Here is a 27,070-nt window from a genome sequence, read left to right as displayed (position 1 = left end):
CGCAAGACGACAATCCATACGTTAAAAAGGAAATCAAATTTTAGTTAACCAAGCTTGAAAACACTGCCCTTGTTTCCTGGAGCTTTTTAATGTTAAATCATGCTGAGCCCCACAGGCTTTGTTTCCCCCCCCACTCCATTTTTCACCTTCTGTGTTCTTCCCCAGCTTGCTGTAACTATACCACTATTATCCAAATGGATAACAAGAAGAAAAAGATAAAGTGGTGATCTCATTGTATTATCAGAGGTGTCAGGGGAGAAATAGCAAGATTGCTTTGTCATTTTATGAGAGACTGTTTTAGTAAGCAATGAAAAATTATTTCATACTTCCCTTTTTCATTCCGGTATGTGACTAAGACCTGAAACTTCATCTTGCACATCAAGTAAGCACCAAGCACCACCTTTAAGTCTCTCTAATCTCCATTTAATTCAGACTATGCTAGAGGTATCTAACCAAAATAAAAGGATTTCCAGCCCCTCAAGCACTGAACTGTACACTCAGCATTTGTCATAAGCCTGTGACCTGACTGGCTTAATCTAATTCAGTTCCCTCAACTGCATGCAAAAGCATTTTCACAAAGCCACTCCTCGCCAGTGTTTCAAGGACAGGTTTTTTGTTTGTGGTAAAGCCAGATTACTGTTCCAAGTTCAAATCTTTCAAGGAAAATGAATCCATTCTCACATACCAAACATCAGTTTAATTATCCCACCTACAGGACACTGAATTGTGTGCATGCTCTGCCAGGACACTAATGCTGCAAGGTGGTTCAGAGCACACATGATGACTGCCCAAGCCATTTTCACCTTTGTAAAGTTAAAAGTTTTGAGAATGTCTCAAAGCTCCATATATCAATTCTTTTCCAATGACACATTATGGAAAGCAAGACAGCTACAGTCCTCAGAAAACCACGACCTTCTACCAGGCCACCTCAACCCTCAACATGCAGACTCTGCCTAACACTTCCATTGGCTCCAGTTCAGAACTAAAGTTGTTTTCTTTCCCCTTTCTTATCATCCAAGTCTACAGTGATGTCCATTATACAACTTTATGCTTTTAAAAGTGATGAAGTGACAACAAAAAGTATCTTGGGAGAGACTGACACATTTATCAGCAACAAGTGAATAGGGAATGATGTGAAACTTTAATTTCTCCTTTTATTACAGCTGTCACTTGGTGAGACATCCTGCCCATGTTTTGAGCTGTGCATACTCGTAGAAGATCTCTCCTGATAAGCACATACTTTTTATTTACTCAGTGAACTTGGTCTTACTTGTTGACTTTAACATTCCTGATTTCTCCTGACACATGACTGAGAAATTCAATAACAATGGTGAAGTAGCATGAGGCTCTAGTAGCAACCAGTGTGCTATGAAAAACAAGGCACTGTTTTCTTTTGCCTCAGCTGTCACTAAAAGACTGCAAGGGAAATCTTTCTTCAAAATAATGAGCTGTCTTGTGCTGCACTGCAGTGTTGAAGTCTTAATAACAATGAGTACAAACCTGTTCCCTTCTGGTCAGAAGGGACCAATCCCAGCCATCAGCATTTACAAAAATAAGACACTTAGCAGCATTTGATGTGTTGGTTTAAAATCCTGATTGAAAGAAAACTCCTAAAATTATGAAAATGGCTTTTACCACTCTCTTTCATCCATTTATGCCTCTAAACCAAGGGTTGGCCCAACTAAAGGCATGACGGAATAAGCAGTTGGATCTATAGGCATTCAAATTCCTTCCCAAATTGACCCCCTAGCTCTTAACTTTTCAGCATCTGTTTATCTAATGGAAAAATCAGTGAGTCACCTCTAAGCAAACAGCCATCAACTGCAGGCAGGGCTGTGCTGCAGCCAGAGAAGTGACACACTCACTGCCTCATGGTCTCACCAATGACCCAGGACAGGTCATTTCCCCTCTGTGCCACAGCAGGGATAATAATACTGCAAATAATGTTGGATAGAGCTTTTTAAATTCCAAAGATAAAATGTAAATTGTAGCAGCCAGCTGCTATTACATGAACAATTTAAGTGGAAAGATGAGATAACTTGGTATGGATAGTGGGAAAGAAAAACTAAGTATTATAGCAATGTTCTCCTCGCCTAGAGGCTCTCAACAAATCCATGTCTTTGTCTTCTCTTACCCTTCTGCCATTGCTTTGTTCTCAACAACTCTTACCAGCAAAACTTCACTTTTTACCTTTCAGTCTAAAATACTGTCTAAAATACTGTAATTTCTATCTTATGGCTCCACAGTTCCCTTCTTTCTTGCTTCAAGTTTGAAAAGAAGCTGCCAATATATTCTGGGTTCCCTGTTGTTCCAGCAGCATCTTCCCTCCATGCCTATCTTGGATCGATGCAAGTTTTTTCCCCATTAAATCTGTGCTTCCTTTAATACTGTTCAGAAAGCTGCACAGCACAATATCCTACACCAGGAAACTGCACAATTCATTTTATATAACTTTATCTACCTCAGTCTCTGAGCAGCTTTTCATGTTACCTTGTAACCCCTCAAAAGTTTCTTGCCAGTTAAGCAAGAACAGCAATAAATGCAGGTGAATTACGCCTGTAAATACATGCAATAATACTCTCATTCATTTATATTCCAGTGCATCAAAGTAGGATTCTGCACAAGGCTACCAAATACAAATAATCCAACTTTTTGGTAATCCATTAGGAAGACAAACTGGTCCATTTGGCGTAAGTAGTTAATTCTGATGCTCAAAAAGCATGTAATACTTCCTAACTCCTGGAGTTCCTAGACTCATTAAATACTTACTAGCTATAGAACATTATGTATATCCAATTCATATTTGCAAAACTCAGGACACACTCTGCAAATGACATGATGGAGCATGAAGAGGATATCTAAGGAAAAATTAAATCCAGAAATGTCTCAGTCAACACATTCCTTGAGAAAGGAATAGGCTGCTGGACAAAATGACTGTCTCAGCAAAACTGATGTACCTTGAGGTTAGCCACTCTTCAGCATGTTTAGTAGAGTTTTAACACAGAGTCCAAAATAGATTGGAGCTGTACCCTGAAGGACTTTCAGATTTCAATAATGCACAATCCTGACATATTAAACAACAAAAAACTCCATCTGTATCAATGAGAAGTTCTGTATTTATTACAGTGCACACTGACAGTACCACATTAAACCAGAAGTTATGGGCTTGATGTAGAAACTACTGACAGTAACTCTACAGCTGTGTTATTCAGGAAGCAAGACTAGATTATGATAATAGATATTTTGGCCTTAGAATTTATGAAGCTATGAATATAAATAAGAATTCCATTTACGGACCATGCTTTCTTCTGAAGTTTGTCACACTCAGATAGCAAGAGCGGAAACTCAATCCCCACACTGAGAAAATACTTCACAGAGGGTCAAAATGTTACAAAACAGCACCTCTTTCAACATTTTAACAAATCATACTGACTGGTTAGTGCATGAAAACAGTCTATGTGTATACAGCTAAGACTTTGACTCTGCTTTTATGTGAACTAGATATTACTGGACAATAGTGTGATGTAATACTCCAACACAAAGGTGGAGAGAAAACCAATCAAGCCAATGAGCCTCTATTTCTGAGCTCTAATTATCATTAAATACCACCTTAAGTCACTTACAGCTTTGCTGGATTCCTCTTCAGTCAAGCTTTTCATGACAACTTCCAAGCTTGGGTCTTCCTCGCTGCTTGCAGGTTCAGTGCCACCATGATCCTGTTGAAAGGATTGATAACAGTTTTTAAACAGAGCTACGATCTCCCATAATTGCTAAAGAAAAAAAAATGGACATTTTTACCTTTTCTTTTTTTTTTTTTTCTAAACAAGTATAAGCATGAAAAAGTAAAAAGATCCACAATTAAAGCATCCTAATATCAGGAAACAAGTAAGTGATACAACCTTTGACAGACAGACCTTGGTACCCACGTGGCCAGCTGAAAATACCACGAGGTAGTCCAATACTAACATTTAGGCGCACATTTTGGTTAACTTTCAAGGCCAGACTAATCCCTGTCAAAAGTGAAAGCTGCTGAGTTTGTATTAAGAGGTCTTCTTCAGACTTCTTTTGGGAGAGAAGGTCTCAGGCATGTTAAAGGAAGCTCGGGTTCCTGCGTATAATCTGAACAAGGCTGATAGCAGCATGAGTGATTCCTCCACCCTGGAGGAACCAGTAAAGCTGAAGTTGTTCTGGTTAGAGCGCATGGCCACCAAGCTCAGGAGGTTTAAGCCAGCCCTGGAACGCAATCCTCAACCTGAAGTGCAGATTTAGCTTCAGGATTCAGGTACTTCTGTACATTACGGTGAGACTACTGCAAATGACATTCAATGACAATCACTGGAGAGCCAGCAAATGAAAGTAATGGCCCCAAAGACATCAGTATTTTCACCAAGAACTTCCTCTTGCATTAAGTTTTTCTCATTCTGTAACGAATTCACAACAAAAAAGGCCCTTGAAACATAAAATAGCACCATACTAAGCAGGAAGGTTTGCCTGATCAGGATTTTCTGACATTTTCTTTAGAGAATAACTAGCATATATTTAAGAAGCATATGCTTGCAAGAAAAATTATTTCCTTCCCATACTGACAATTAAGATAGACAGGAAATGGCATCTAGAATTCAGCTAGAATTCAAAGGTTGAAGTATCAGCAACTTGGTTACATGTAAAATTTAATGTGTTCATTCTCTTTCCCGTTTTTAAACCAACCAGGTCCTGAATCTGCAAAGATTTTTGATCTCTAATTCCGATTTATTTTATTTTAAAACTATCTTAACACCCTTAAGCATTTAAGCCAAATTTGGAGCTGTTCTCTCCCGCAAATGGACTACACACAACAAATCAAATCAAACTCCAAGATCTTCAGTCCTAGATGCAAAATGATTTCTGAGTTTTCATTAGACATTTTACATTTAAGTGCACAATGAGAATTACATAAATGTCTCAACCACCACTTCAGCAGGTGAAGTACCTCTGCAGCCGTACAAAGGCTCTTCAGTATTGCAACAACTATCCCATTCTGTGGCTTTCTGATGAATGAAATCCTTTCAAACAGATATTTTACAGTAATTAGTATTTAATATACATTGTTTCTGGTGGCTTGCCCATAGTATTACACCACAACATAGTCTTATCCATGTGATAAGGCCAAACCCTGTTTGAAGGCATATTTACTGCTTATCACTTTCTATATTAAAATACCTTAATGAAGACAAAGATATAAGAAGAAGAAAATTAACACAATTAATCCTGTTACACACAAGATCAAATATTTATTTGGTATTTCAAAGGTATTTGAAGATACAATTTCAAGATGTAATGTACAATTTTGTTTTATCTAAAGACAGGAACAACTGACAAAGGAATGCAATCTAAAGTTCTGTGCAACAACAGCACCTCTTGGTTACATTTATTTTATATAATAAGAAGATACTAGCTGTAAGTAAAAAACCGCACTTATAAGGCAGCCACAACATAAATAGTAAGAGCTTGCCATTAATGCATAAAACCCATCTCACAAGCACCTACCTCTAAAAGCAAACACTGCACATGAGGCTGAGCTCTTTGATTTCCACAGGCTGGCAGGATCTAATTACAGCCAGGTATTAAAGAGTCAACAAAAATAAAATGAACTTGGGCTCTGTAAACTGTAGAGTAATTTGTGATCCACCAGCTGCACCTGGGACATGCTGCTCTTATATGGAGGAGAGAAGGAAAAGCCAAGGCACTGTCCAAAAATAACTCAGATCCAAACAAAAACCTAAACCTATGCAGCTCTTGCACTGCACAGCACTGTGCCTGTATGGAAATAGCCATCAGTGGCAATATAATCTGGAAAGCAACAAGCAAACGTAAGAACAGGGGGATTCATCCTGCATTACCTAGCATGGACCACTGCCTACTGAAATACCAGGAGTTCAATGCACATCAATTTATCAATTCAAGGCAAGACCAAACCTCAACTGAATTATAAAACATATTTTGCTTTATTAGCTCAGATAGAAATAGAATTAAAAAGCAACAGCAAGGCCAACCATGCATTTCATCTAGAAAATTTAGTTACACCATATCGAGATGCCAAAATGATAACAATGTGGTGACACTGCAGGGATTCACGGTGCACAAGAGAGCAATCAATCAGTCTACACTAGGGCTGAGAGTAACTATAATGAAGAAAACCACTGGTAATATTATCACATTAAGGAGGTTTTTGCACTGGAAGATTGTATGCTACAACACTGTGTAGTAGAGCTCACTGCTTAAATGGCCCTTGTCTGCTCCTATGGAAGAAAATGAGCAGGAATCACAGAATCAGAGAATGATTTGGGTTGGAAGGGACCTTAAAGATCTAACCAGCTGCAAGAGGAGCAGGATAGGAGATGGCAAGTTTTTCATTCAGAGACTTTCCTCCTCCTGTACAGCAATAACCTGCTTAATACCTGTTGTTAATGCCATGCCAGCCCTTTCAGTAATGATAAGATCAATTAAAAAGAGGCGGAGGAAAATATGCCTATTAGGTCAAGTTCCTACCCAATGCATTTTATGATTCAGGGTTTAATTAGACAAGGTGTTTAAATTTATAACGAACTACTACTTATGATGAATCTATCTAATTTAGCAATCCCTAGTTAAAAAAAAACACCCACAAACCTTACCTCAATAGAACAGGGAGAGCTGGAAGGTAACGGGAAAGGAGCAACGGCCATTTGATTGACTGCATCTTCACTTCTGCAAAGCAAATAAAACCAGTGTATTACACACTAAATCACAATGGCCAAACTTTTCTTTTGAGTTGGTTTTGCCCATTAAGAAAATACTCTTACAAGCATAAAAAGTAACAGCTTTTTACCAAAAGTTAGAGCTTAGAAAAGCATTTCAATTTTGCTTTTGCTTGCCCGCAAACACATTACATCCCTTCCTGGGACCACGGTAGTTTCATCTGGGACATACTGGCATCACATTCTTTGGAAATCTAATTTTGTGTGGATTATCAGAGGATGCAGTTAAGAGTTTGTGGTCTCTACACACCAATAGGTGCGCCGATGCTTCGTTAGCCTCTTCTAATAGTGCCTACATTTGTAAACTGATTTGTAGTCTAACATTCACATTACTGAAATATATCTGTGTTACTACAATAGATTGCTTTATTTTATTCATATTTGCCTTGTCTTAAAGATTCAATGTAAAAGCTTGAAAGAATCTTTATAAAATGCAGGAAGAAGAAAACAGATGAATACTGATTCCCCCTACATATAAAGCGCATTATTTTTCACAGATGTTCATTAGGTATGGCATCTTTTCTTCTATTCTCTTTAAAAAGCATTCCTAAGATGACATCTGATTACTTTGTAACCTACAAAAGCCTCCTTTTCTTATTATTAAATAGCATTCTGCCTTGCTAATGTTCTTCCTCAACTGCCATTTAAAATTATTTGACTTAGGAATTAGTTCTACATGTTTTTAGCCTCTGAACCACGCAAAATACGACTTCATATTATTAAGGCACATGAAAAACAAGACTGTGTCGATGCACCTCTTTATTTTTGGGGGGTGAATAACTCTCACAGAAGCCAGGAACATGATACGAATCTCGTTTTGCTAAAGATTCAGTCCTATCACATAGACTCAGCTTGCCAAAACACGACAGAGCAGGAACCTGTGCTGCTCTGCAGATACAGATCTTGAGATGAAAAGACAGGACTTCTTACGCAGTGGGTCTTGCGGGTTTGATTTCTGGTCCTACCTCCTAGGTTACTGTAACACACAGAGAAACTTTTCCTCTTTAATTTGTGGAATAAAACATTAGACTAGTATGTATTTAAAAACATTTTACAGAAGTTCCTGGAAGAACTTCCGCTTTATCCCTGAAGAGTTAAACACATGAAGCTAAGATGTTCTGATCACTAAAAGACAACACTAAATCAATGCCTCTCAGCAGAGCAGCATATGGGAAATTCAGTCACAGGCATTTGGAATAGTAAATCCTGCCAGCAAAGGTTGGTGAATTCATTTACTTATCTTCAACCCAACAGCCACACAATTCAAAGGAATTGGTTGTGTGCTGCTCAGCACTGTACTCGCTCCCAGCTTCTCCTCTTGGCCCTGCTCAAAGCCTTGCCAGAGCCAGAAACCACACTTAAGCTTGGATCCAGAGTGGGTCCATGATGCAGATTCGCAGGGACAAAAATCACATCAGAAAGCCCATGAATTTCATAAGTATTTCATAATTTCCAAGTGCATTTTACCCTGTAAGGCATATTAAGCAAGGGCATTTTTCCTCCTCTTATCTTCATGAGACATTGATCTAATGACATTGCTTTTCTAGCCTATAAAAACACATCAGCAAAAGAAAGGTGTCTGAGACCCAGCAATTTTTACTTGACTCCAGAGGTTTTCCTGACACGAGTTGACATAAAGCACAAACAGAATGAAAACTAACACCACTTCTGTAGCTTACAATGTGTGCTGCATACCTTGCAATTAGGAGCAAACTTGAAAATAATAAGGTATGTGTAAGCCTTTGTAAGAAATACTCTAAAAATTGCTACATGAAGCTTCATGAGCTGCATGACAAAGTAGGGTGTAATTACTTATATAAACTAGTTTCCACTTCAAATATGCACCCAAAATGTTTCCTCCGCCCCCAGTCACTGGGCAAACATCTTCACCCAGTTGTAAATGGATGACCATTTTTATTCCAAGCAATAAAAACCCACTTACAGTAATTCCTTGGAAAAAAAATGCAGAAATATAAAAAATAAGGTTACAAAGTGTCACAACTTGTAATCTCCCCCTGCCAGGACTCGTACATATTTGAATACTTTAATGCTGCTTCAAAGGAGAATGCTTCAAAGCAGAATCAAAGTGGGAACATATTTTAAAGTGACAGATCTAATAATAAATTGCTGTTTCTGCTCTCCACTTCCGTAAGTGTCCTCAACTAAAACATGAATTTATTTACAATTAAAAGGAGCAATCATTTTCTTTTGATGCAGGGGTAGACAGCTTAGAAGTCTGAACATCGTATTCAAATTACAGTGACTGCAAAGGAGCATTCAATGCATTTGCCAATGGTTGCTACATAACCACCTCCGAGAAAGCTGTTCTCAGTTACTAGTGCTCAATATTGCTTGAGGTTAAGATGTCTAAACCCCTCACAGTCAAGACACAGCCTCATACTCTCGGGGTCAAAGCAACATACAATGCAATTTATACAGCAGGGAGGGTCAGACGCTCCCCCTCCATTATCTGCAGAAATGATAAACATCCACCACTCACTCCAGCTCTTATAGAGGTTTGAGTAACACGCTGGGACAGCAGCCCACCTCCTTGCCGAGCTCCTGCACCAGAGAGCTGTTTATATTTCATCAGTTACATATAAACTGAACAGGGAAGGAATTCATCACTCCTCCCACAAATACTTTTATTGCTTTTAACCTCTCAGGATGAGTTTCTGAGTGGAAACAGGGATTAGATCCGTGCGGAGTTTAGAGTGCCTATCGCTTGTACCAACATCACTAACTTATAGCTCGATACTGAAGAAACAAAAAGCTTTCCTCACTGCAAATGTCAGACAAAGCAATATCAGCGCAATATGTAAGTGGCAAAGACTCTTTAAACTTTAGTAAAGCTCATACCCTTTCAGATTTATTTGACTAGCTTGCCATATACTACTACATTTTACTTCCTTTCTAGACTACATAGGACACCTGGACGTTTCCTGTCCTTTCTTGCTGACCAAAGAGGACTTCTGATGTTCTGCACCTCTGAAGAAGGGGGAGATCTGCAGCTTGAGCAAAGACAAATCCAGTTATTACTGACTAATAATTAACTACCATAAGCACTTGGCACAAAAGAAGTCTAAAGAGAGCAATATGCAAATATAAATCTAAAGGGATTATTCATTCCATGCTGCAGAAAGAAAGCCTGAAGGGAAATTAAAGTTGTGTGCCGGGAGGGTTCAGCTGCGATGTGCTGCACTAATCAGAAAGCTGTCTCTGGCACTTTGGAGGAATGTCACACACAGCTGGAATGGCCTAGGAAGCATTCAGAAAGTTACCTTTCCACAGGTGCTAACTAGAAGTCACAACCTCAGCCACATTCAGGTCTTTTACTCCCATTTGCTCATCAACCTCAGATTTGTAATTCCTGATTCAGGTTCCCTGCCTACCTTCATGGACATTTTCTGTTCTCCATTTTACTTATTCTTACATGTCTCAGGTTCGTGAGGGTAGAAGCTTACTGTCATGTAGTGCTACGGAAATCCTTGCTGAGCATGCTGCATGAGATTCGCTACCTGTCTAAAGCAGAGCGTCTTGTCTAAGATGGTGTCCAAACTTCTTCTATGATCAGTGCAAAATCAAGACAAATCCCAAACCAGATCCACTCAGAAGAGCAGTTCATCCCAGCACCTAAATGACCTAGCTTAGGACAGAATGAACTGATTTGCTCTTTGGAGTTTCCTGACAACTGTTCACTAATCACATAAGTCCAGATGATCTCTAGATGTCTGAACTATGAGATACGAACCTCCTTCCATACTATCTGCAACCTCACAGTTCATCAACACTAAAAGACAATTTGACAACAGCATTGTAAGGGATTGTGGGTGCTTTTGGGGAATACAAAGTACATTAAGAATCAGAGAAAAACCCAATAGCTTGTATGCAGTTGCATGACATCTTAATTGGAACAGACCAAGTGGATGAATGTTTTTCCAGTAAATCTTAGGACTCCCACTGGTTGTGACACCAGGGCATAAAATCCTGCAGATTACTGAAAACTTACATTGTCCACATCTTACTTGTTACAAAATAAAAGAAAAATTAGGTCAGTATCTTGCATTTTCTCATTTTTCTTTTCCCTCTTGAAGTTCCTTTAGAAAGAGGAGCTGCAGGCAAGTTGCATATTGAAAAGGCGCACTGGATTTTTCCTTTAGCTGCATCAAGGCAAGACCTTTGTATTGTGTATCTTCTTGAATACCCTCTCCTACTAAAAGCAAGAACAGTCTTGTTCTCCATTTTCCCTCCATCACTTCTAACTATGCGAGAGCCAAATGCATTCAGATATTTCAAATGAACAACTAATGTTCATATAAACTGCAGCTTAGGTCATCAAAGGTTTGAAAGAGTCCAAATTACTTAACTTCCTCAACAGTGCGCTTGTTCCCACATGTGTATGACAGCAAGGAGGAAACAGCTCTGCAGAAAACAGGAAAAGTTCAAACTTGCACACACAGGGTCTGGCAAGAGCTTATTTTTAAAGCTTTCCCACATGAAAGGACCTAAGCAACCAAAGCAAGTAAAAATGGAGTTTATGCTATTAAAAATATGACCAATTATGTAAGTTAGAACAAACTTAAAATAAAGACAATTTCTAAAGCATGGCAGTATTTGAGATTTTGGCATACAACACACAATGTTACTTATAGAGGCTCTAAAAGAAGAGCAAAGACTCGCTGACAAAGTCACAGCACCCAGAACTGGCCTTCCCAGCCACTACGTTCACTTTACTACTCCTCAGAGTACAAGGATCTCTCTCCTTTGCATGTCACCATAAATAACAAGAGATTAGCCTTTCCAATTACACCTAGGAATAGAAGGAGGGGTTTGCTGACAGAGATTTGTGGGCTTCACTGAGAAGCTACAATTCCCATCACCAGAAAGCAATGATAACAGAATGAATGACTGTAGTGTGGGAGGACGACTCGGGACAGCTGACAGATGGTATTTAAATAAGCAAAATCCTACAGTGCTTTACTCTGAAAGCATTTCTCATGTTTCATCACAGCACAAGACAATTTTCTTTTCAGGAATAAAGGTACACCAAAGAATGAATCACAGAACTGAACACAATGGGAGGATGGCTTGAAATCAGTGGCGTTCACTTTGATTCAAGAATTCAAACTATGTTTGATCTGCTTATTATACCAACAGTGAAGCACCAAAATCAGATTAAAGGCAGTTAATTGAGCATGGAAAAAACCATTGAATTTGCTGAATCATAAAATTCTCACTGTAAAAGAACATTCTGATAGAAACTGGATTTCCTACTACAGATGTAAAATCTAATTATATTGTTTCAGTACGCATCTTAAAGGGGAGGACTTATAATGCATGCACAAAGCCAACAATGGATACAAACCCTATTCTATTTTGAGAACTAGGGCAAAGAGACTCTGACAAGAAGCAAGTCCCTTCCTTATATTACTATCTGGCTAATTCCTGTTGTTGGAGAGTCAAACCAAGCATTTCAAAAGGCAACTAAGACCTTTACATGTCTTATTGCCACTTCCATTGGAGCTTCCATACCAAGACTCTCTTACACACCTTGAAAAGCTGCAGTCTGATTGTTATTTATCTGTGATATTCAGAAATCAGAAAGACAACCTGTATTCGCCCAAGTAGCTTGGAATTCAGTGCAGCAGCTGAAAGACTCTGAGGTCAGATAAAATGTGCTTGGACACTAATCAAAGGAAGCACTCGGACAGAGCCATTTCATCTCAGGACTGAGCCTTTCATCTCAGGAAAGTCTTGCCGTGCTTGGGCAAGTAGTTGGTTTGTTTGATGAAGTGGGTGAGCAGTTAAACACCTTCAAATCTGTTACTGTACAAGGCTACAAAGCACAAGATGCACTGAATCTAGGGGAGAAAAATAAAGTGACACTCTTCTAAGGGAGAAAAACAAAGTGACACTCTAACTGCAAATCTTTTAGGTGCTATTACAAGCTCATATAATTAATAAGACAACTGGGAAATGGTGCAGTGGTTAAGACCCATAGTTTGGAATCTGGCCAGAATCAACTGTTCTAAACAATCACCATCAACTTAATTGAGGAAAAGATGCTCATAAACCAGAGCGAGAAGCCTTCAAATATAAGGGGATGCCTGTGATTCTCACAACACTTACTGCACTATGTCTCATCAGCAAAAATTGCAGGAAAGGGTGGGAATGTGATTGTAACACTACCTGGGTATAAAAAAAAAGTGTGAACAGATTTTTATAGCACAGGTGGTACGTGAGGATTTCAGTAAAACAGCAAAAAGACTGAGGACACCTTTTGGTCTTTATTTTCTCCTAGAACAAAATCCAAGTTCTTTAATGATAGTTATTACAGTTCTCACTGAAAGGATTCTCTGTGCCCAGGAATTTCTGGGTTTCTTTTGTAACTGATTAAAAGAGCTTATGGAAACATCCCCCCCCTGCCCTGCACATGAACTGAAACACCAGAAATAGGAAAACCTTGATGCTGTTTCCTGCTTCAAAGTGAAAAGCAGCATGCTTATCACCGAGCATCCTTCATCTGAGGAAAATAGGCCTCAGGATATCAAAGAGGGCAAAAGAGTCCCACCAGTTTTGCTTTAATGTCTTAGGTCAGTTCAGTCAGGCACGCAAGAACTTTTTAGGCTGCAGAATGACGTGTTTCTGGAAAACTATAACCTACTCAGGCCTTTCACTGGTGAAATCGGAATCACAGAATCATAGAATGGTTTGGGTTGGAAGGGACCTTAAAGCTCATCCAGTTCCAACCCCTGCCACGGGCAGGGACACCTTCCACTAGAGCAGCTTGCTCCAAGCCCCTGTGTCCAACCTGGCCTTGAACACTGCCAGGGATGGGGCAGCCACAGCTTCTCTGGCCATCTTGTGCCAGCACCTTACCACCCTCACAGGGAAGAACTTCCTTATACCTAACCTAAATCTCCCCTGTTTAAGTTTGAACCCATTATCCCTTGTCTTGTCACTACAGTCCCTGACAGGACAAGCGATAATGGGTTCAAACTTAGAATATTAAACAATTCAGATTTTCTGCAATATTAGAATACTAATACCTTCATGCACATGAAGACCAAATCCATTTCCTTCCTAACTCCTGCAGTACATGTTATTTTGCTACAGTGAACTGTGGCCTCTTCTTACTGTGTGCTCCAGGACGTGTTTTGCCTACGTTATGCTATGCACCTTCTCCCTTTAAAAGAAGCTGCATGGGTAACAGAAGGAGGGTAGTATTTCTGTGGCAACTGGCTCCTCCTCATTTTCAAGGCATGACAAATGTAACGGTATCCTGCTCTTTCCACACCATTAGAGCCCAGAGGAATATATCTGAAATCAGCCAAGCAGCAAACCTACCAGGAGAGCTCGGTCTGCTACACCCAGCGCTTTGCTCTCAGCTGGAAAACCTTCTGCACATGCATGTATGAGATGGATGGAGATTCAAAATGCCTGTTGCTGCTCCTACTTACTACAGCTGGCCCCACAATGCATTAAGTAGTGGCATTTCAATGCCCCCATTTTATGGTATAGTTTTAAAATAAGTTGATGTAAAAGAAAAAGCTCTGTCAAACTGCACCAGGGACAACACCTCTGGAACCAGCAGAGTCTTTTGGTTTGCGTTTTCAGTCAATGACATTCCCTGAATTTGTGGCCTAAGGTGTAGGAATGAGAAGTACCAAGACAGAATGGGCTCATGGAATATAGTTTGTATGAGAAAATTATTCTGGTTCCTCCTTAAGAGAAATATTTGGCTTTGCTGAAATTTTGAAACACCCCTCTTATTATGAGAAGGTGACCATACATCAAAAAAATGGTGACATTAGTTTTGTCCCTGCATTAGAGCCAGTGCTCTAGTTACTGAAGACATTCTCTCAGTGGGAGAATTCCTTTTCATTGCTGTCCAAATGGCTGCTCAGGTCGAGTGAACAGACCCATCAATTGTCAATGTGCTCTAATGCAAGGCAAAGCAGTGATGAGTGCTCTTGGGAAGTGGGAAGATATGTTTACAACCTCAGAAGCAGCATGTAAAAGTGGAAACATTTTTGAACTCTAGAGACAGAAACAAGAATTATTCAACTGAATTTCCAATATTTCTTGATTATGATCATTAAGGCAACTTTTTGCCTAGAAATCCACTGAAAAGACAATCTGAAAAGGAGAACTACGTCTAAGAACTTACACAGGCTTTATGTCTTAAACCTGATACATACTACACACCAAGGATTTCTAATCCATGGGTGATGAGCTAACACATAACCCTTTGCTGCAGCTCAGCAGCCAGCTGCGATGCTCAGTGCAGCAGGGCAGGCGGCAGGAAGCTCATGCTCCCTGTGCTTCCTGACGGCACTAAACCTACCGCTGGGTTCTGGTTTCCTAAGCTGTGGCTCTGCCTTTGGAGCTTCCAACCAGACACATTTTCCACACGCAATTAAGTAATGGTGAGTGAGTTGTTGCACATGACGTTTAATTTTCAATAGCTGGGGAAAGTAGCACGGGAGCTGCAGGCGAGATCATTAATCTCCTCCAGATCCTCTGCACTGCCAAGTATAGCAACTCATTCTTCACTGTGCTAATGCTGCTCTTCCATCATTTCTGTGTATGCTGTACCAGACAGGGCCATGTGAGTAAATGTACACATTTATATGCATTCACCCACAGATTATTACATTGTTCACAGGTATGCTGTGTATGAACGAAGAATATAAAACAGTATCAAGTATGAAGTGTATCTTGGTGGGAAGATCCCATTATAGAGTGGCATGGGGATAAGTGCCATCAAAAGTCAACAAAAGCTGGTGTATATGCATTTATGAAATTCCTGGGAAAGAGGCAGCTTCTTCCCAGACCTCCCACGCAGGGTCAAAAGAGTAACACTTCCTGAACTAGAGAGTGAATGTGTGGAGGTGTCCTTAATTCACATTCAAAGGGGAAATATTTTCATGCTTGGAGAAAAAGAAAAGATGCCTGTATGCAATTATTATGCAGATGAAAGGTGGTTTTGCATATTCCCACCTACAGAAGCCATCCCAGTGCTCCTTGTCAAAGTCAGGTCCCCCACTCTGTGCAAATAAGAGAGGGACATTCACAAGGACATGCAGTGACAGGAGAAGGGGGAATGGCTTTAACCTGCCAGAGGGGAGATTGAGATGAGCTCTTAGGCAGAAGCTCTTCCATGTGAGGGTGCTGAGGTGCTGGCACAGGGTGCCCAGAGAAGCTGTGGCTGCCCCATCCCTGGCAGTGTTCAAGGACAGGTTGGTCGGTGCTCGGAGCAAGCTGCTCTAAGTGGAAGGTGTCCGTGCTCACGGCAGGGGGTTGGAACGATCTTTAAGGTCCCTTCCAACCCAAACCAGTCTGGGATTCTGTAAGTAAGCCCTAAATCACTTTTAAAATCCTCTTTTGATGATCATACAAAGCTACCCTTCACAACTTGTGCACCATGTACTGCATCTGCACTCGCCTAGTCCTCTCATAGCAGCTCCCTCTCCAGCCCTAAGCCTCTGCACCATTTTCACTCCCTTCTGGCAGCCTGGGTGAAGCAAGCTGCCCACCCCATCTTTGTGCTGGCAGACCCAACCTAAAGCATGTTAGTAAGTTGTGGGAGAAGACGCTCTCATCAGGGTCATCTCAAGCCCAAGAGGGACAGCTCAAGTCTTCAACAGACACCCCTAAAACAGGCACTTAATTACATTAGATTTTTTTTCTCTACATTTTTAAGAGGAACTCTTCAACTGTCCTGAGAAGAATAGTCAAGAAAAAGGTTTATTTCACTTCAAAGAAGTTCAGAATCTTCAAACCAGTCTAAATATGTAGATGTGTAATGCAATAGGCTAAAGTGCAAACAAATATTTTGATGAGAACTGTTCTTACCGTATGAAAACTAGCTTGACTTTTGATGGGGCAGTCTTAATGACTGCAGAAGCATTCTGATGACTTCTTCCATACAGTATCTGATTGTTTATCTGTTAAAAGAAAAGGAAGATTTTCATGTAAGTGGAGAATTATGCAGTGGTTGAATTTACACCAGCAGGACTTCCAAATTTGCTGTGGGATAAAGAGGTAAGACTCAAGGAAAATGCAATCCACAAAACAGGAATCACATTTTGAGTTGATTCCAGACAGTAATACTGATGTTGCACTGACAGATATCCATGCAGTTTTGCAGAGACAGAAACACCCGAGCTGAGACCCTAAGAGCCTCTTTCAGGCACAGCTCTGCTGTAGAAAGACATCATATGATAAGCATATAGGAGGAGATGGGCTCTGCTCAACTTGGCCTTGGACTGCCCAAGTCTATTCATTCCCTCATATCAGAGGAGGATGAGGTATAAACTCAGCAGCAATAATCAAAACATTTTTCATCAGCTTTCATGTTGTTCCTTTGGAAAGGATGCAGACAACACCTTCTCCCAAGGAACAAGTGATACTACAAGAGGAAATGGCCTCAGGGGAAGTTTAGACTGGATACTAAGAAAGATTTCTTCACTGAAAGGGTTGTCAAGCATTGGAACAGGCTGCCCAGGGCAGTGCTGGAGTCACCATCTCTGGAGATATTGAAGGCATGTAGATGTGGCACTCAGGGACATGGTTTAGTGGTGGACTTGGCAGTGCTGGGTTAACAGTTGGACTCCATGATCTTAAAGGTGTTTTCCAACCTAAACGATTCCATGCTTCTATGATTCAATACTGCAATTTTTTCCTCACACTCATAATTTATAACATATTTACATTCACATTTGATACACCAGAACATTTTAAAATAATAATGATAATGGAGTCCAGGAACAATTTACTGGTGATTACAGAAGGACTTTTTGTTCCTGAAAATGTTTGTGTTGAATTTTAGCTTTCTGTTCTTAGAAGACTTCATTTAAACAAGAAAGAACTGGCCAAGCTTTGTGTCACACAGGCTATTTGGTCATATTAGCAACTTCACAATACTCCCACCTTATTTTCAATAGGTCAAAACATCATTCAAGTTCATGAGTTCAATAAGGACAATGCAAGGAGAAGCATAAAACCTCTAACACTTGATTACTCATCAAAACTGAAGTGTAAACCATTTACCTACCAAATTGTTCACTGTACAAAGACAGAACCAAGAAAGGTCTCTGAGAGTCTAAACTGGCATGAAATGAGTAGCACTGAGGAAAAAGCATCATCCCCAGCACTCATAAGGGTTTAATATGGTGCTGTCTGCAACTGCCATGGTTGTAAAGATTGGATGAGAAGCAACATCTGAAGCCATGTTTTGGTAATCAAAAGGTAAATGTAAAAATCCACTGCCAAAAATGAACGCTCAGCTGCATTCTGGCTTCAAGCTGCCTTTCAGTGAGTTTGGTGACTTGATTTGTCTGAGCTCAAAAATAAATTATTCCCTGGGAATACCGTGTGCTTTACAAATTGTTTGGATTTAGTTAAATTACCATCTATTTTTCTAAAGAGCAGACGTCTTAGATGAAAATTTAGTCTTTACTCTGGCTAAATTAATCCTATTCACTAGATATATCAAATAGTCCAAAATTTAATTAGCTGTGAGCTGGGTCTGTAAGTTATAATTATTTAATTACACCAAAATGAAAGGATAATCAAAGTAATATATCTCCACAAGGTTTTGGACTGTCCCATGTAGTTACTGCAGACAGGATTAATTTTTCTTCTTAAAAAAAGGTCACTTTCTTTTGCAAAGTAAATGAACATTCTGTTAGTTTCAGAAACCACAGAGATGAGCGAAGCACAAAAGACTACTTAAATAAAACAAAAAGAGAACATCTAGGATTTCATAAGCAACGCCATTTAAAGTCTTTCACATTAAACAAAGTAACACGTCAGATTAAGCAAATAGTACTCTGAGAAGCCAGACCTATAAATCTGTGCTTTGCTTCTTTCTTTAGAGATTAGAAAAGAAAAGCAAAGCTTTGACTAAGCAAAAGAAAGCAACTGATTTAAATCAACCTCAACTCTTCTTTAAATGTCTCTTTACATAACTTCTTGGAAAGACAGCAAAGAGCAGAGACAGACAAAAACATACTACAGGTATGAGGTCAGGTCAGCACACTTAAATTCAATCTTTAATATAACCCTGCTCTGCTTTATGGCAGATTTAATCACGTATCCCAAATGGACCTTTGCCTTCGCCTACAGAAGTTTTGGTTTACAGTTTCATAGAATCATGGAATCATAGAATAGTTAGGGTTGGAAAGGACCTTAAGATCATCAAGATCCAACCCCCCTGCCATGGGCAGGGACACCTCACACTAAACCAGGTCACCCAAGGCTCTGTCCAACCTGGTCTTGAACACTGCCAGGGATGGAGCATTCACAACCTCCCTGGGCAACCCATTCCAGTGCCTCACCACCCTCACAGGAAAGAATTTCTTCCTTATATCCCATCTAAACTTCCCCTGTTTAAGTTTGAACCCGTTACCCCTTGTCCTGTCACTACAGTCCCTAATGAAGAGTCCCTCCCCAGTATCCCTATAGGCCCCCTTCAGATACTGGAAGGCTGCTCTGAGGTCTCCACGCAGCTTCTCTTCTCCAGGCTGAACAGCCCCGACTTCCTCAGCCTGTCTCCATACGGGAGGTGCTCCAGTCCCCTGATCATCCTCGTGGCCTCCTCTGGACTTGTTCCAACAGTTCCATGTCCTTTTTATGTTGTGGACCCCAGAACTGCACACAATGCTCCAGGTGAGGTCTCACAAGAGCAGAGCAGAGGGGCAGGATCACCTCCTTTGACCTGCTGGTCACACTCCTTTGGATGCAGCCCAGGATACGGTTGGTTTCTGGGCTGCAAGCGCACACTGCCTGCTCATGTTCATCCACTAAACTAACAGATAAAGTACAAACTCACTGAAATATAACTCTTCAATACAGAGAAAAAAATGTAAAGGATCATTTCCTTCTCAAACTTTGCAGAAGAGAAACATCAGGTACAGATACTGGAAAAAAAAAAAAAAAGCACATTGCTTTTACCATGTGGTAGTAATGGGAATCCATAAAATTGGTATCATCTGAGTTTTAGGAAAATCAAGTTAAATGATATGAACTGGCATAGCTTTCTGTAAGAATTATTTCTTTGTATCAGTGCATTAGGTTCGTCCCAACCACAGGAATTGCAGCATTTTGAGATACAGGCAATGGAAAACATTTCAAAAACTTATTGATCAGTCAAATTATACAGACTGAAACCCCATAAAATACACCAAGCGCCCAGATAATAAAGCATGCGGATAACACTGCAGAAATACAATCTATTAGGATATGATTTCTGTTTTCCTCACCAAATCCCTTGCCTGCACATGTTCAAATATGTGTATCATCTAAAGTGATCAACAGATCATAAACTCCACAAAGACAGAAAATCTCCTGCTCTATGCTCCCCTGCAGCTCCCCAACTAGAGAGTGTGGAGAGAGAGCTGGAATGACAAAACCGTGGACTGCCTGTGCCTTCGTGCATAACCAGCTTCCAGTTACAGCTTTACCTTATTTGCAGCTTTGAAAACCACCAAGCAACACTAACCTTAACTGGTAAACCATACACAAAGTACATGCAAAAATTCTTTGTATCCTCCTACGAAAAGATCTAAAGGACACTATCTGTCAATGTTACCTTCAGTAAATGACACTGAGAAGGACAGAATCCATGACCATTGTGTTTAAATAGGAATAAAATAGTCACCACTCTAGTTAATAACCCAAGATGACTCTTCTCATGTGAAAACCTCACTGCCTTTCCACTTTCAAGTTACTGTCCCCTCTTGAGGGATAGTATCACTTGCCTAATTCAAAGTAACTGTCTTGATACAAAGAAAACAATAATCCCACAACAAATAAACTGTGATTGCAAACCAGAAGTGGCACTGTGAATTTAGCTACATTCACTTGGGCAAAATACTGATGTATTGTGTTATTATAGCATAACTTACATTTATCTACGAATCCTAAAATAAAAGAGCAATACAAACACATATAGCATGAAGTCCCTCTGCCTTTGAGCTATGACAAGAAGAGCATAAAGAAAACCAATAAACATGCAACAGTCCAGAATGGACAACAGGCAAAGCTGTGCAGAGATTCTTGACTATGAAGAAGTGCTGTGGTCTCCTAGAGCAAAACATCCAAAGTAGCAGTTTCCTCCCACCTCCTGCCCCATTTTCAGTAATAAGATAAGCAGGGACAGGAAGATGGCAGAAAAATCCCAACATCAGTAATTTAGCGTAACAGGGCTCTGAACAGCTTGGTTTATTAATAGAACACAGTTGACTCTCTTATGAAGAGATGATAATAATCATAATAATAACAGGGTGGATTATTCAGTGTGAATAAAACCTACCAACAGGACAGACCCATGCAGAGTTCACGAGCAGCAGGGCTTAACAGCACTGGTACAGCTCCATGTGAACACGCTGCGGGCCATGCTGGGCACAATCAGCCCCAGGACTAAGCCCAAACTAATAAGACACAAAGCAGCGCAGACACCTGCACTAAAACAGCAAGAGTGCAAGGCAGGAGCACCACAGATGGTTTCTTTGCCTGGAAAAAGAATGGAAAAAGAAGAACTTGTGTCATGTAAAAAATGCATTCTTTTGTGCAGGGATCAAATACTGACCCAAGTCATTTTCTTCCATGTATTAAAATAGGGTGAAAGGATCTTCTCTGTCAAAAAAGCTGTTTTCTCCAGCAACATATCACTCTAAAATACATCACAGAAGATGTATTTAAAATAGAACGATTACATACAACTTTTTTACGTGACCTGCATATTTCACTGAATGTATCTGCTGGATTGACTTTGAAAACAAGCCAGGCTTAGGGCCCCAAAAGTCTACAGTAGCTTGCAGAAGCTAAAAGTGAGCTGATGTTTCAAATTCAATGGCAAAAGATTTTATAAAGAAGGAGCTGAGGCAGTCTGGCAGCTTCCCACATCCTCCAACTGAATCCAATCAAACTCCAATTGAAAAGAAAAATGAAGAGGTAATATCCATCTATCTGTATCTCCATCCCATTAACCCTACCCCAATTAACAGCCACAGGGAATAATCTGCACACACTGCAGTAGAATCCACTGTTTTAATGGAACAACAGAAACCAACAGAGCTCACTGGGGCAGAAATGCTAGAGGCTTCCTAAGATGTGAATCCCTTCTCTTGCCAATACACTCTGGTGTTCAAAACCAATGTGGAATCAATGATGCATGTGCAAATATACTAAGAAGAGAAGTTCAGTTGCTTCATTAGCAAAGATTTCCCATCCAGGTGTCTGAATGAGGGAAGGACACCATGGGATAGATAAAATGCTTTTGTGACAAGCAACCATACTCATAGTCTTTAATTTCTTGCCTTTAAGTGGAGAAAACCAAACAATTTGGATTCTGTTTCTGTCATTTTCTCACTTCTGAACACTTGACTTTGCCATTTACGCTCCTTTAATATATTTTGTTGTAAAAGACACTGCAGATAAAGCCAGTTGGCTTCATTGGCACGGAACTAGCATGAAATCATACACATACAACATAAGAAGGACGTGAAACCATAAACCTGCTGGAGCAAGTCCAGAGGAGACCATGGAGATCTGCAAGGGCTGAAGCAGCTCTGCTCTGGAGCCAGGCTGAGAGAGCTGGGCTGGGTCAGCCTGGAGAAGAGAAGGCTCCTGAAGGGGAGACCTGAGAGCAGATCCAGTGCCTAAAGGGGCTGCAGGAAACCTGGAGAGGGGCTTGGGACAAGGGCCTGTAGGGACAGGCCAAGGGGAATGGCTTTAAGCTGCCAGAAGGGAGACTGAGATGAGCTCTTAGGCTCTTCCCTGGGAGGGTGCTGAGGCGCTGGCACCGGGTGCCCAGAGAAGCTGTGGCTGCCCCATCCCTGGCAGTGTTCAAGGCCAGGTTGGACACAGGGCCTTGGAGCAAGCTGCTCTAGTGGAAGGTGTCCCTGCCCGTGGCAGGGGTTGGAACTGGATGAGCTTTAAGGTCCCTTCTAACCCAAACCATTCTGTGATTCTACAATATTGGAGATATTCAAAAGCCACCTGGACACAGGCCAGGACAACTGGCTTGAGGTGGCCCTTCTTGAGCAAGGGGGTTTAGACCAGATGACCTCCCAAGGTCCCTTCCAGGCCCAATTCTGCTATGGTATTCCTGCCTTAGTGAACCACATACCTCTTGTGTATGAGGATTCCTACTGGTTAATGCAATAGTTATTGAACTTAATGGTTCTTGTAAAAAGCCTGTCTGAGTAAATGCCCATTAGTTCCATTTCAATGCCATTCACATAACACTGAAATGCTTTCAAAAGACAAAAAAACAGAGCTGTGAATAATTGACCACTGGTGTGAACAGGAGAAGTCTGTACATGACTAATGCACAACCCTTTCCTTTGTAATACAGGATGTTTTGACACTCGATATGTATTCACTGGGGATGAGAATGAGATCACCACATCCTTTCACACAAGTAATCACACTTCTGCCCACTGGCGACACACCTTTAATTTGATTGCAAAGGTAAACAGGAGACTAAAGTCCCTTTGAACTTCAGTTTATTTAAGTTCAGCATTTTTGAGATGGTGAACACCACTTTCCTTCCACTAAAGAGAAAAAAATCACTTTATCTCCAGCTTGATGGGGAGAGGAATTAGTGCAACACCACTCCTTTGGAAAATGCTACTTACATGGGCCATGCATGCAAATCCCAAAATTGGAGATTAGATTAATCACACACAGTGCTTCTTCCAAGTACTGCTAGCAACACTTAACATTGGATCAAATCAATACTGCAAGGAATAACTCATGAGAAAACTTCAGTGGATCCTTCTTTGTGGGAAAGTATTGATACAAAAGGCTCTACCTTTCCCCTACCAAGAGCTACTTGGTCTATGATACGCATAGAGAAAAACAGAACTATAACTACACATCTCCTGGTATACATCCAAAACTCAATAATTTTAATTTTATTATCATTAGAATTTGGTGCCAGGGACAAAAAGAACATAAATTTGAAGGAGAAAGTAATTGTCCTACTCTACTCCAGTATGGAATAGACTTTCATACCATTTATCACACTTAGAAAATAATAAACTTCAGCTGGTGTTATTATTACAGCAGAACAAATTTTTCTTGTACTATGTGTATTGAAAACCCATAATTACACAACTGCTAGACAATGACAAGTGCTTAGACAACTCTGAGTACTTCCAAGGTACCCCAGGCAGTCAAATTGCTCTGTTTCAAGTCAAGAAACATAAGAAAATAGGTGGTTCTGTGATGGCACAGAGAGCTGCTAGAAGATCAGAAAATGATCACCCATGGAGAGCAGTAGGTCAGCTCTTCGGTGCAAGCTTTTCTCTGAAGGAGAAATCCCCAGGGATGGCTGATTATTTTAAACTGCTGGGGCACTCATGACATAGGGAACCACTGCAGGTACTGCAGCAAAGTGACATTTAGCAAGAGCCAAAGATCAGGCGGTGTGTAGGAAATCTGCATTTTTAATCTGAAGGTGAAGCAAGGAGATAGGAGAAGTGAAGACAAAAATACTCCTCTTGCTAATGAGCTTTCTTGCCTTGTGGGTGAACTCACGCCAGACACGACTAAAGGAAATCGGTATTTTAAGTTACAACAGATCAAAACAGATTACAGCATGAAATTTATTTTCAGGATGGGGAATATCCCTGTCATCTGTAAAAGCACATATGGTAACTTTGAGGGGGGTTTGGTTTTTCTTAATGTAAGGTGTGAATTTCCCTGTAAAACCACATATGCACTACAAGGATAGATTTACTGTCCCCTTCCTGCCTTTCAACAGTCCCTCCTTAAGCATAGCTTGTGAACATGCTGAGAGCACAGACTTCACTGACAAGACATTAGTTTTCACAGGCCAATGATTTTTGTTTCACTGCAAACACATTTACCTGCCAAAGGCCAAGTTCTCAGTTGGCATAAACCAACGCAGCTCCTTGCCTCAGCCCCCTTACTTCCATTTGCAGGCTTTATTTAAGGTTCAGATGCTAGCTTCACATATGCCTCTCCCTCTCTCCATATGAACCCTGCTCAGTAGTTAGAGGAAACACTCACCTCTAGAAGCTCATCACCAATATGCATCCTTCCATCTCGGCCTGCAGGTCCATCTGGATTGATACCAACTACAAAGATGCTCATACGAGAGCGGTCCTTGTTGCCAGCAAGACTCAGTCCAAGCCCATTTTTGTCTTTCTCGAGCTCAATGATGTGCAGCTCCCCTGGTAGATCTGCGTATCTTTGCCTGATTTTTTCTAGAAAGATCAAACATAAAATGAGTTATAACATAAAGTAACTTACCAGGAGATGTTCAAGAACACATACAAATATGCTTCGTAGCATCATGGACTGGTTTGGGTTGGAAGGGACCTTAAAGATCATACAGTTCCAACCCTCTGCCACAGGAAGGGACTTGTTAGCATTTGGACTTCGTTAACAGAGGTCTTGCCAGCACAGACTCTTAAAATACCATTTGTTGCCTCTATCACTCATACAGCAAAATGCAGCATTCTTTAAAAAGGAGGGAAAACAAGGGAATTCCAGAGATATCACAACCTTACTGTACAAAAACTTATCAGTTTCAGGAAACTCATAAAATTAGAACTGGTTAATTAACCACTGTGGGAAACCGAAATGCTTACACTGCAAATATACTGCAAACTTCTATCTCAAGGTACAGTATTTTGCTTCTTTCTGGTGACTCAGGAATATGCTTACCATGCTCTACTTAACATTATGAGCTACTGCACAGACATTACTCAAAGCAGATGTCAGTGACAATGTATATGAATGATTACATTTTTAAATGCAGCCTCACTTGATATTAAGGTAGTTATTTGTCTTTCATCTCCATTTCAAGCATTTCTGTGACAGACCGCAATATACTTGCAAAGTTATTTGGAGCACATTGCATGTCTGTGGATGCTGACAGTTTAATCTGAATGTCTTTTCACCACTGGCACATAAACATCTAACATCATAACTACTGCTTGCAAGGGTTAATCACAGCAAGGGTAATTTGTTTTCTGTCTGACTGTCCTTTGCAGATTTAAAGCCAGCTTCATAATCCCACCTGCACCCAATGCTTCAGCTGGGCCTCACATGAAAAAAGGCAGATTAAAGTATTTTGCTGTGGCTGGATGTCACCTCTAGTACTGAGCTCAAGGTGAAAGAAACTGCTGCATTATGCAGTAAAAGGAGAAATAAGAGATATTATATGTTCAACCATACCCCCGAGTCAGCAGCAGTTGCTAGATCAATATTAGCTACTACTACTCTACCAGGGAAGCAAATTTTAGTAGTATGATTAAACCACTATAGTGAATGTTCCCATGACAACAAGGAAGAGGGGAAAGAGCTGGGGAAGGTGAGAAGGAATCCACTAAAAGTGAACAAAAACTGCTGAGAAGACAGATGATAAAGTGTTCCTTCCACAGCCCCTGTGCAGGCTGCCAGGGTGATTTAGCCAAACTTGGGTCCACCCTGCTAGTTCTCTTCTCTCAGGGTCCTTCCTAAGCAATTCTTCCAGCTGCAGCATCCCCTCATGCCTCAGCAGAGACCACTGGGACAAGGCAAACAGTCTTCTATCTCTAATCCCAAAAGCATTACTTATGCTCAGAGCAACAGAGAGAAGAACCAGCTTTCCCATCACTATATTTATAGGCTGTCATTTTCCTGCTGTGCTCAAAATCCCCAGAGGCCTCAAGCTTGAGCCTAAACGCCTGGGGGCCTGTAGTAAGGGTGAGGTATTATCCCTGTATTATCCCTGGAAAGCTGTAAAGCCCTACAGAGGTCTGCACAAAATCAGAGTATCATAAAAAATTAGATAACTCATTTGTTACCATCAATTATATGCCCGAAAGAGTCATATAAGTGCATTACATAGTGATCCATGTAGCTGCATAGTTCTTTGATATATTTCTTAACTCACAGGGTCAAAATGTACCTAGAGGTGTGATTTGCTATTTGAATTTGGAAAGTGTATGCAGTATGCAGGATACCTCCTGCCAAAAATCAGCAAGTGAAGAAAGGCTTCTGAAAGTACAGCAGATACAAGCACATACGCAGGTTGCTCCAAGCCCCTGTGTTCAACCTGGCCTTGAACACTGCCAGGGATGGGGCAGCCACAGCTTCTCTGGGCACCCTGTGCCAACTCCTCAGCACCCTCACAGGGAAGATCTTCCTTATATCTAATCTAAATCTCCCCTTTCAGTTCAAACTCATTCCTCCTTGTCCTATCATAAACATGCCCTTGTAAAAAGTCCCTCTCCGTATTTATTTCTTACTTACAACAGAAGGAAACC

General features: G+C 40.6%; 1 protein-coding gene across 4 annotated transcripts in view; it reads right to left on the bottom strand.

Moving 5' to 3' along the window:
* Window positions 1-27,070, bottom strand: part of PATJ (PATJ crumbs cell polarity complex component) — a 154,354-nt gene that overhangs the window by 36,730 nt on the left and 90,554 nt on the right. For all 4 annotated transcript variants that reach the window (XM_062617518.1, XM_062617514.1, XM_062617515.1 and 1 more), the window contains 4 exons: window positions 24,825-25,021; window positions 16,635-16,726; window positions 6,654-6,726; window positions 3,624-3,716 (listed from right to left, as the gene is read on the bottom strand). In XM_062617518.1, coding sequence (XP_062473502.1) covers window positions 3,624-3,716; window positions 6,654-6,726; window positions 16,635-16,726; window positions 24,825-25,021 — 455 coding nt within the window. The remainder of the gene's footprint in view (window positions 1-3,623; window positions 3,717-6,653; window positions 6,727-16,634; window positions 16,727-24,824; window positions 25,022-27,070) is intronic.

This window comes from Pezoporus occidentalis, unplaced genomic scaffold, assembly GCF_034315485.1.
Source record: "Pezoporus occidentalis ecotype Australia unplaced genomic scaffold, CSIRO_AGI_Poc_V1 ctg198, whole genome shotgun sequence".
NCBI classification, from domain to species: Eukaryota; Metazoa; Chordata; class Aves; order Psittaciformes; family Psittacidae; genus Pezoporus; species Pezoporus occidentalis.
Note: the sequence above shows the minus strand (reverse complement) of the source record. Positions and strands in the feature narration are given on the sequence as shown.